The 12,740-nt window shown below is 31.5% G+C and overlaps 1 protein-coding gene across 2 annotated transcripts in view; it reads left to right on the forward strand.

The window, feature by feature from the left end:
* LOC106058345 (probable serine/threonine-protein kinase roco5) overlaps positions 1-12,740 on the forward strand; it is a 91,052-nt gene that overhangs the window by 46,551 nt on the left and 31,761 nt on the right. The window contains exons 10-11 of one of the 2 annotated variants that reach the window (XM_056007883.1): positions 8,738-8,895; positions 10,477-10,533. In XM_056007883.1, coding sequence (XP_055863858.1) covers positions 8,738-8,895; positions 10,477-10,533 — 215 coding nt within the window. The remainder of the gene's footprint in view (positions 1-8,737; positions 8,896-10,476; positions 10,534-12,740) is intronic. The other variant, XM_056007884.1, reaches the window with a different exon arrangement.

Consider the following 12,740-nt stretch of genomic DNA (forward strand, 5'->3'; position numbering starts at 1 on the left):
CACATTTATACTATATAAAATAACCAGTGACATTTATGGTGTCAGAAGCGGCCGAAAACGACATTTATGACAGCATTGTTCAAAGTCACTTTAACATGATATGCTGAGACAACCTGCGTGGACGAAACTAGACAACCCTGATCTTACAGCCTGTGTGGGTGAAACTAGACAACCGTGATACTACAACCGGTGTGGGTGAAAATATAGTACTACAAGTCATTCAAGTCATCGTCTGAAGACAGCTGATATATGGTCAGTCGAAGTAGCTGACATATTCAAGAATCATCGAGTGTTCGTCATAATTCTAATGACACACTCCTATTGTCGCTGTCTAACAGCACATTTAATAAGAGAGCGCCCTCACTCTTAGACCTCTCTTGTCGTCACTACTTATGGTCATTTTTAGTTATTTATATTTGTTTCAGCAACTGTACGAAACAGTGGATTACCTATCAAGCACATGAATTATTTATTGGATTACTTGTCAACTATATGAATTGTTTAATGGATTATCTGTCAAACATATGAAGTATTTATTGGATCACTATTGTTCAAGAACTTGAGTACCGTATCATTTAACATTGTACTGTGGATTTAACAAGTGGATTACTTATGAACTGTAACATTGTACTGTGGATTTAACAAGTGGATTACTTATGAACTGTACCATTGTGCTGTAGATTTAACAAGTGAATTACTTATGAACTGTACCGTTGTGCTGCGGATTTAGCAAGTGGATTACTTATGAACTGTACTGTGGACATATTTTATGTGGAGCATCACCGGAACTTTATGTACAAGTCAAGCATCAAGTGAATATTTAAGGGAAGTAACTTTAATTACCCTTAGTATTATCAGTATTGATTAGTTCTCTTTGAACTACACCACAATTTTTTTTTTCATTGTTTACATTTGTATTTATATATACATTTGACTTTAGGGACTAAATTTAATTATCTATTGAGTCTGAGCATTTATATTTTTTTTCAAGTAAGCATCCAGGTATTGGTAGGGACTCTTTAGATAAAGTAAATACTTGATCGTATAGCTGTATTAGTTAAGTTTGTATTTCGTCAAGTATCTATCATATTGTTAAACTCTTGTATTGATATTGTCTTGTTTACATCTGTTGAATTTTCTTTTTGCGTCATAGTTATTACTCATTGTAATTCTTTTGTCTACTATTTCTACTATCTTGTAATGTCTCTTTAAAGCAGACTGTTTAGTATCTATAGTGTATTTATGTTTGTCTAATTACTTATTAATATATATATATTTATTTTACTTCTTATTTCAACCTATTTTTTATTATTATCAACACTACACTACACACTTGATACACTATGGGATATATTTTGATTTGAGATTGTGACAAGATTGATTGTATATAATATATACTTTGAGCACATTGAACTATTTTGATGCTATTGATACATTGATCACTATTTATCAGACTAATAAGGCTCACATAATTGTGAATTACTTGTTGCAATAAACTTTTACATTGCAAGTGGAGATACTAAAAATACATAATCACATAATTGATCAGTAAAGTATTACATTACGAACTAGACAAAGTACCAAGAATAACTTAAGATACCTCATAACCTCAATTGTTTCGCACAAAATATATATCTACTATTACCTGCAATTACTATTTGAGCTATAACAATTATTTATCGTACAATATTCATTTACAACTACCTAGTGTACACATATCTATTAATTAACTATATTACTAATTTGAATCTTTGAAAATGGCTGAGTATGAAAAACTAATAGAGATAGTGGATAAACTAAAGTTAAAAGAAGATGATAGAGCTGCATTCATTAAAATTGAAATAGACAGAATTAGAGTAGAAAAAGACAAGCAACGGGAAGAAAGGCTACATGAAAGAAGACTGAGAGAGAAAGAACAAGAAAACTTAGAGAAAGAAAAAGAACGCCAGCATGAAATAAAATTAAAAGAACATGAAGAAAAAATGGCCAAGCTAGCAAAAGAAAATAAAGACAATTCAGCAAGTCAAACTTCATCTCATCATCAGTATCATAGCAAATTTAGGAACTTTGACCCAAAAGAAGACACATTGGAAAATTTCATAATTCAATTTGAATATATCTGTCAAACAGCAAATATGAATAGTGCACAAATGGCTCAACAACTTCTAGCTAACCTAAGAGGTGAACCACTAAACATCATCGACACACTAACTATGGAGCAAAGAAAAGACTACAACACAGTGAAACAAAGACTTATTGAACATTTTGGCAAAACGGAGGAGCACTATCGAAAACTTTTTAGGGAAATAAAACTAGCCAAGAATGCAGATTTAAAAAGAACAATACATGACATGCGCCAGAACATGACAAAGTGGCTACAACTCGCAAACTGTAACTTAGATGACCCCAAACAGATATTAGATTTCTTTCTCATTGAGAATGTGCTAATAAATGTTACAGATGCAGCATTCTCATTCCTGAAGGAGAGAAAAATAAAAAAATGAAGCTGAATTGATATCAAACTTAACAACATACAAAGACTCACACCCAAACATCACCATTGACAAAAGGGAATTGTACAATGTAGCTGCAACAGTGACAGAAAACCATCCAAGATCTACAAATAAATTTAAATATGCCAAGAGCATACAATGTTTTTTCTGTGGCATATTGGGTCACACCAAAGCAGAGTGCAGAAAGAGAATGGCATCAGAAAAACAGCAATATGTAAATAGAAACCATAAATATGGAAGAGATAACAGAACTTTCCAGAGCTTCAGTCCTAACTACAATAGATCCTATCAACAACAATATAACAGAAGAACATGGCAAAGCTACAGTCCAACTAACAGTAGATCACATCAAACAAACAGAAGATGGCAAAACAACAGAATGTCTAGAAGAGACCAATTTCAAGATAGACAACATACTTACCACAATAACAATCATACCAGACAAAACATAGCAGCTGTAGCAACTGAAAGACCAATAGAATATGAAACAGTAGCATATATACAGACAAAGGTAGCCAAATTAAAAGTGTATCCTGCCTATGTGGATGGCATTAAGGTATATGCATTACGTGACAGCGGCTGCACTTCAATCATTGTGAAGAAATCACTAGTAAAACCTGAACAGATACTTGAAGACAAGGTCACACTGACTTATGCAAATAAAGACTTATGGGAAGAATGTGAAACAGCATTAGTTTTCATTGAATCACCATGGTTCACTGGTCAACACAAAGCCATAGTAATGAACAACCCAGCTGAAGAACTAATTATAGGGAACATAGAGAATATAGTTGAACTGTCAGAAGAAGCCTTAGTAAAATGGGCTAATAGTGTGAATCAAGAAAACATTGAGTTAGCATCAACTACTAATTCACATGATTACAACAATGTCAGTATACATGAAGCAACTAAAGATAATCAGTCAATTACAAATGCAAATAAAATAGATGTAGAATGTCAAACTCATTTGCTAACAGAAGCATCTAAACTAAATAAAGATTGCCAAACAATTAACACACAAACAAATGATAGTGAAATACAAACAGATGAAATACAAATAGATGATAAAGATAAAGCTGAAAAACAAGAAATACAAAATGACATTAACACTAGCTCACCTAAAGTAATAATAACAGAGGAAATATTAGCCTTGACATTTAAAAATAGCAAACAGATAGAAGTATATGATCTAGAAGTCAATTATCAGGATGTTGTATGCATAGTTGATGAAGAATCCACAATCACTTTTGTAGAGCCCAATTTAGTAGAAAAAGAAGATTATTTGAATGATATAGCCATTGTAACCTTACCAAACTCTAGAAAGATATAATGTAAAACTGCCATGGCTGAAATCAAATCACCATTTATAAAAGGGAAAATAAAAGTTGTAATACTTGAAAATACTATCAGTCCAGTAATTATTGGATCTTATCCAAAAGTTAAAGTGCATCAAAAGCCAGTAATACATAAAACAATATGGTTTTATGACCTATCTGATTGTGATTTCCAGAAAGAAATTTTTCAAATAGTACAAGAAATAACTTGTGATTTTGGATATAAAAAAGTTTGGAAACATCCAGAACTTGGAGAGTCAATGTGGGTACAAATAAAAAACTTTGGCCATTACAAAGAGTTATTACATAAAATATATGGAACACCAATTAAGGGACTCACAATTAATATCAGTGTTGTTGACTTAATACATCGCATCTGGTAAACATTGAGCATTATGTTGTAAATATTGAGCATTATTTTGTAAACAATGAGTACTATTTGTAAACATTGAACTAGAAACCATTTTTTTAAAAAAAACTCCATTTGTAAACAATTTTTGGAATTTGATTACTACATTGTAACCAACAATTTTTTTTTCACATTCTTTTGTCAACAAGAATAACATTTTTGTACTCAACAATGTAAACAAACATTGAATTTTTTCCAAACTTATTCAGTACCTAGCTTAATTTTTTTCCATACAATGTAAACATTATTTTTTCTCATTGTATTGAGAACAACTTGGACAAAAAAATTTTTCTACAGCTATTGTAAACAAGATTGGAATTTTTTTTACTATGTCATTTATCACAATTATATAACTTAGTCACATTTTTCAATACTATTGAAAAAAGGAGATTGATTCATAATGTAACTTATTTATTTAATGTCAATTAGTGTAATCAAATATTGACATACACTTGTATTTTTTTGAAAACATTTTTGTCAAACTATTCTTATGGACTATATTTTTGTAACAATCATTGATGTAAACAAGAAGATTGTTGTACAAACTTTTTGATATTTCAAGTGCTGAAAGAGACACTTGATATTATTCTTTTAAATTGGACTTACACATTTTTTCACAACAGATTAAAATAAATACAACTAAACCATTATGATGTTATGCTTGTATGTATATGCTTGAACAAATTAATGTAAACTCAAAGATTGTATCACAACTGACACATTTTCTCAGTTAAATTTTTTTTGACAAAAGAGTTTTTTGAACTTTGTACTCAATAATTATTTGATAAACAATGTAACATTAAACTTTTGCCATTACTAGCTACAAATTGTTTGAACTGTCATATGGAGAAATACTTAATTGAAACATAAGGTGCATGCAACAAGCACTATGAAAGATATTTATTTTGATTTGATGTTCATACTTTTGAGCAAATATTTTGATACTTGAATTATACATATTTACTTGTGTAATATTAATGCACAACAATTTTTTATGGAGATGTCAAACCTCATATTGAAGTAAACAGATACATTGAATTTGTAACAATGATCATTAATCAATTTGATCTTGAATTTTGACACATATTTTGAATTTTTCTATACTTATCACTTACATATTGAGACTTACTTGTAACATTTTCTACATGATTTGTACATATTGTACTATTGGTGTCAAAAAACCAGACTTCTAACATTGCTATAGTGTCAAAGATTTTTTATAAATAGATGTTGTGAATAAAAACTTGTATTAATTTTTCACATTGTGACATAGGAGATTGTCATTGAAATTTTTGTCACACTTTGCACATATTATTATGAAAAAGACTTGTAAATATTGAACACATTAGAACATTGATGTATATATTAGAACTACATGTAAAGAATTATTTGGGATGTTAAGTATTTGACTCAGAGATTTATTTGAATTACCTTACAAGAATATGATGAATTAGAGAATTTTGCCCTTGTATGAATTTTTTTTTTGATTCAGCAAATATTTTGTGTAACACTGTCATATTATATATTTTATTTCAAGTTTGTAGTTCTATTTGAACTCTGCAATTGTACATTTCATAGACCCCAAGAATTCCAATTGATCCTACTTAGGATAATTATGTCGTCAAGCTGAAAAAAATTTCTTCAAAATTTTTTTCAAAAGGGGGGTGATAGGTAATGTCACCACCTCAAAGTTGGTGCCATAGAGTAGAAACCCTAATTCTGTATTGTGTATGTTAATTCCATATTGTGAATCTTATTCACAACCCATGTTGCACTAAGGTGAACACTTTTGACCTTAGGTGAACCAGAGAGTTAAAGGCAGGCAGTCCACATAGAGATCTTGTAGCAAGCACTTGTATTGAGTCACTTAAGATATAAGCAGTAGAGTTAGATGTTTAAAGTAGTTGGTTATAGAATAAGTACTAAGTTGTGATATTCGTATATTACTGTTGGATTAATACTGACCATTCCTGGGTCGAATTGTATGGTGTATTCACTATGTGGTGTTATATTAAACTTATTGTATCTGCTACACCCAGCGTCATTTCATTACTCAGTGATTAGTAACAAGAACCCAATGTCACCACCACGCCTACATTGATAACCACAGCCACATTCATAACATATAAAACAACTCGGTGACAGAAACTCTTTACGAGAACTCTTACAATGACACTTAAGGCAAATTAATTAATTAATATTTAATGTTTGAAGGACTACTTCACAGAAAAACTAATTCCTATATGAAATATGATATTCGTTGGAACAGAGCATGTAAAAGAAGCAACTAACATTTCCTGTGTGATTTTTTTTTTGTGATTCCAGTATTACATATTAATTGTTATTTTAATTGATTTAAATTTGAATTTTGTCAATAACATAAGATAATATCTCTATAATTTAAAATGTAGCTTTAAATTACTTTTTCACTCTTCAACTCACAACAGTTAGAAATTAGTTTTAAAAAAATTGAGTTTTCGAATTTGCAAAAAGGCAATAGAAGTTAAGCAAGGGGTCTACCGAAAACCAGAAAACATGAGACAAAAAAGTTTGAGAACCTATATTTAGTCTCAAGCCAAATTAACATTTATTTATTTTTAACTTTGAAAAATTGTGACATTTAATCTAGAGATTTCCCTATGTAGCCAACGAGCCAGTAATTCTTTTCTCAGAGATATACATCCACAGTTAAATTGTTATGACAATGGTTAGAGCCGTTTTTGAAATCAGCGTCCTGGCTGGTTTCTGACTGCCTTATAAAGGTCTGACTTCAATAGAGGAATCATTTAAAGAGAGTTGATTTGAAACAGTGTTTGTGGTAAAGAGAACTAAAAAAAAATAGATTGTGTTAAAGAAAGTTTGTGTTTAACAATATTTTAAAGAGCATGTGTAAAAAAAAAAAAGATTGTGTTAAAGTTTGTTTTATTTTTAAGAGAGTTTGTGTGAAAGTTTTTTTAAAGAGTTTGTGTGAAAATGTGTGTAAAAGAGAGTTTGGGTAATAAACAGTTTGTGTGTAATGTGTAAAAATGTTTGTATGTTCGCATTGCAGGTAAAAGGCTTTTCCACTTTTGTAATTGTCTTCCTTTTAATTAATATTATTAGCTAAGTCAGCTTTTATATGAGCTGATTAGTTTGGGTTTTCCTCTGATTGAAAATTCACCACCAATTAAGATCTAAATGTGATATTTGAGCAATTAAACAACACACACAAAAAATCATCGTACCCTAATTTACCCCCCAGCTGGGTATCCCACATTACCCCCTGGGTAGAAGTTTGTGATTACAACCATATCGCTGTACTGACCCGAATTTTAAAACTGTTTTATTCTTAATATTTGCTAATGTATTCATTATATACCAAATATAATATGATAGGTTACATTTTAAGCATTTAGACATTTTTTTTTAAATATCTAAATTTTCTAAAGATAATATAGACTAATATTGCAATCCACAATGTGAATTTAAATTGCGAAAGTTGTTTCTTAGTTTAAGCCTCGTTTCCACTTCGCCAAATGTTATATACTACCGACCTTTGAAAAAATACCACAAAGAAAAGATTGAGAAAATCCGAAATCATAATATTTTAGTACATTTCTAAAGTTCTGATGCAACGGCTACTTTTTTCTTTTCTGAAAGCGAAAAATCTATTTTTTAAAATCACTTATGCAAGCAGTTTATTTTTTTAAATACACCACCTTTACAACTATTAACTTATAATACTAACAAACAAGGGAGGCTCTTTAGTAGGGGAGATAGCTATGTACCATATTTTTAACACATTTATGCAAACGGTTGTAAATTTTTTGACCAAAAATATTTTTTTTTACATTTGTATTGTTAAATTATGTAAGTTCTGTTATTACTGAGTACTATATTTACACACACAAAAATGTTTTTTTATTTTTTTTAAAGAGAAAAAATCTATTTAGTATGCATATAAGTTGGACATAATTTAAAACAAGTATTAATAAGCAGTTTTCCATATTATCTCGTGAACTGTAACACGCAACAGCAGAAACACCACACTTAACCAAAGAATTTTTTTTTTACGAAAATGTATTTTTTCTTGAGGAATAAGACATTAACCCTTTACAAAACAATTAGAACAATTAGATATTCATTATAAGACATCAGTTAGGCCAGGTTGACATCAAACTTCACATTCACTTTCACCTAACCCTTGGTCTGCTGGACCGCTGGGGCACCACACAAGACCTTTTTTCTCCATTCTTCTCTGTCAGTTGTTATTGATTGAATTTCATTCTGATAATATTGAAACTTGTCTTTTTACCTGCCTGGTGGACCACTTCGGGGGCCGATTTTGAGTTTGTGTTTCCACACAAACTGACTTTGTAACCTTGTTTTGATATTAAAACAATGTCTCAAAATTAAGTTTCTAAATACTAATACTATCAGAGTATTTTAATGCAGGTTTCGAAACAAAACAATGTTGTATACTTTTAAAAAAATATTTTCAGATCGAGGCCGACCTTTTGTGAACTTTGTTGAAAGTTTTTTGACACATGCTTTGGATCATGGGAAACTACATAGTCAATCAAATAAAATTAAAGCAGAAAATATCGCTTACCTGGAGTGCCTTTCAAAATTAGCCTTGATAAGGCGTTTTAATTGCAAGGTGGGACATTGCATTAAAATTTTATATTATTCCATAAGATTTAAAAATCATTAATGCGAATATAATTTCGTCGCTTATCAATAATATATGCACAATACAATTTATTTTCCAACTTTACTAAATTGGTTGAATTATATCTGGACGAAAGGAACCGCTATTTTTTCCTAGGCCTAAATATTTAGGTCACCTCTAAGTTCAGCCAGCTATAATGGGTACGGTAGTTGGGGGCAAGAAAAGGCGGTTGGTCGTTGTGCTGGCCACGTGACACTCTCGGCCATAGAAACAGATCTTTACTAAACTAAATAGGAGGTATAGTTCTACCAACCCCCATTTCCTCTTTTGTGATTTTCTCTTTACGAGAGGTTGTTGTTGCTGTTGGTGTCTGACTAACTGGGGAAAGATAATCCATTTTTAGGTGTATAGCCACTATTAGTTTTGTGTGGTCTATCCCTCCGTCCGTCTGTCTGTACCATTTAGATCTCTTAAACTAGAAATGATATTGACAATCCGATATAATGATATTTTATATCTTTTAAAGTTCTGAGGCAAGGGCTACTTTTTTTCTTTTTTGAAAGCAAAAAGTTTAATTTCTAAAATCAAATATGCATGCACTTTTTTCATAAAATACACTTTTTTTTTACAACTATTCACAAGTAATACTTTAAAAAAATATTTTTATAATGGCCTTTATGAAATACAGCAGACATTTTAACACATTTATGCAAAATGTTTACGATTTTGTCAAAAAAAATTTTTTTCTAAAATGTATTATTAAATTAAGTGATTTCTGTCATAATAACTACATACAATTACAAAATAGTTGTTTTTTTTTTTAAATTGAATTTTATTTATTGAGGCTTTAAATGAGTGATTGTCACTAAATAAAAAAATTCGATCAATTAGATAATAATTCAATAACAGCGGCTAGGCCAGGGCACTAGCGGATCCAGAACTTTGGAGTGGGGGGGGGGGCGATTTTTTCCAAACCTTCACCCTAACGCCCAGTAAACCCTAACCCTATACATAAACGCGCGTATAGCTTCTTCGTCTAACATTCTTCACTGACATCCACAGCTCCTTATTCATTCTATTTAAAAAGGCAGGTCAAATTTTGTAAAATAAAGAAACGTGGGACAGTGGCCGAGACTGAGTGACAATCGAGATATAATTAGTGTAAGTTTAGATTTATTCTGCGTATTTATCGTAATATTATCTTCATCTTTAAGCGAGACGTCTTTTAGTATTTTTTTTTGTCCGAATAAGACCCCACAAAAACGATGGTTAAACGTTCTTTAGATATTCGACTGTTTTGACGCGCGCAAAATGTCTAAATTTTAAGAACCCTTTGAATAATATTTTGACTTTAAAAATTATCATGTAAATGTATAGGGCCTAAGTACATTGCAAATACAACAGATATGTTCCTTGAAAAGAAAAGATAGGCTACTTAACAAATTTAGATTAAGGCTTTGAGGATCGCCGCAAAAAAAAAAAATATTTAAAAAATAATATTTTAAAAAATCCATATATGTTATTAATTTTGTTCTATACGCATGTTTGTAACTTTGTTTTTGTTTAAAGAACTATAATACAAAGCAACGAGCAAAAAAAAAATATGGAAGACAAAGAAGAAATCAGGTAGACCAATTAGATTCTAATCTTTTTTTTTATTATTATTATTTTAGGATTGAAGTATAAAAATGTGAGTTAAAGCCCTAAAGCTAATTAACAATAATAAGGCTAGTCTTCGAGTCCGAAGATTAGTGAGGAATGCAGTATTTCCTAAAACTATTAATGCAATAGCAAAGTGTCAGATTGTGTAATGGTTGAAATAAGGCCACTAGGAAAAAAATATTTGGTTTCAGAATTCATCTCAAGTGTTACTCTTATACTTATTTCTTATGAATTCTAAACTTACCAAAGCATATTCATTCAATAATTATTTTAAATGTATGCACTATTACATAGTCTATGCCTCTATTTTTAACTACTCTGTTTTAAAACATCATGTTTTCGTCGGGGCCGGTAGAGTGGAAACAATCATGTAAGAGTTCTCTCTCCTTTTTATAATTATTGCTAATGATTGCATTTAACGATGAAAGAGTATGGGTTGGGTCGACTCGACATAAGAATGTATTTATAGCATATATGACTTGTATTAGTTACAGATTTTTTAGTAAAAACAAAACCTGAACTAGAATAGAAAAGAAAAAGTATTGGTATGTCCGGTAGGGAGAACGTGATTTCATCTATCGCCCCTACCACCTGGTCAAATCCTCTTTTATTTTATATTTACTAATGATTACATTTGAGATTTCAGTGTGCTGTGACACAAGATACAAATGGGTGCAAATATCAATAAGCAGCTTATATTATAAAGATCATCAACTAATTTTGTCCATACACTATGATTTCTGCTTAATATATGGACCGCCCCCCCACACACTCAAAAGTCTAGAGTGGGGAGGGCAGTAGCTGTAATCGCCCCCCCCCCTCTACTCCCCATCGCATCAGAAGCGGCCAAGATACCAGAAGAGGAACGACATAATATAAAGATTAGTTATAATATATATCAATAAGTAGTTTTTATCATATAGATATGTAACTAATTATGTTAATAACCTGTGATCTCTGCAAAAAATTTGGACCGCCCCCCACACTCGAAAGTTAAGGGTCGGGGGGAGGCGGATTTATGCTATCGCCCTCCCCACCCCACCAAATCGGCCAACATACCAGAAGGGGAACTTCATAAAATTGAGATTGGTTAAAATACCAATAAGTAGCTTTTATCATATAGATATGTCACTAATTATGTTAACAAACTGTGATTTCTGCAAAAAGAAATGGATCGCCCCCCCCCTCGAAAGTTAAGGGTAGGGGGGGGGGGCGAGATTGATGCAATTGTCCCATCCCAGCCCCACCAAATCGACCAACTTACTAGGGGTGGGGGGGGCGATATAATCCAAAAATAGGTTAAAATATACATACTTTTATATATTATTAACATAAGTATAGAATTCGTATATAAATTGTGTAATTTCTCTACTTAAATTCGTCTGCCAGTGGGCCAGGTTCATATTTAACCTCACATTCACAAATCCCTTAAACTGTTGACCCATTAGGGCAACACACAAGATCTGTCAACCGTCATCATCCATTCCTCTCTGTCCTTTGTCATTGATAGAATTTCATTCACTGACTGACCTGTCCATTCTTTGATGTTATCTTCCCATCACTTTCTCTGTCTTCCTCATCATTTTCTTCCTGGTACTGTTTCCGGAAGGAAGGTCTTTGCGAGCCCTAAGGACCTTGTGATGTGGCCATAGAGTTTGAGTTTAGGTTTTTTGACAGTGGTTAGCAGGTCATCGTGGGGTCCCATTGCTGTATAAATCCTGTTACTAATCTCTTTATTCGTGATGCGTCTGTATAAGTGACACCTAGAATTTAACTATATCTTTATAACTATTAGCTCATTGAATACATATGAATATTAATAATGTAATAATAATAATATTAATAAATCTTCGTATCCTGTGGTATCAAGTCGTTAGTCAGACTAACAACACAACAGTATCGGCAACACGACACAAGCTCAGATATGGTTGTAGTCTGAAGTTGTTGATAGTTTGTAGTTCATAGTTTTAGATATTCGTTCCGAAAATATTGAATCCTACCTTTGTACCTGCCAGAGAGGACCACTTCGTGGGTCAATTTGAAGTTTGTTTTTTCTCACAAACTGTCTTTGTAACCTTGTTCTAATAGCAGATTTATTTGTCCTTCTTTTCTCGAACTTTCATACCTTTAGAGTTGAAAAAAACGTTTTTAAAGAAATTTCTTTCAGGTAC

Source organism: Biomphalaria glabrata, chromosome 13 (genome assembly GCF_947242115.1).
Source record: "Biomphalaria glabrata chromosome 13, xgBioGlab47.1, whole genome shotgun sequence".
Classification (NCBI taxonomy): domain Eukaryota; kingdom Metazoa; phylum Mollusca; class Gastropoda; family Planorbidae; genus Biomphalaria; species Biomphalaria glabrata.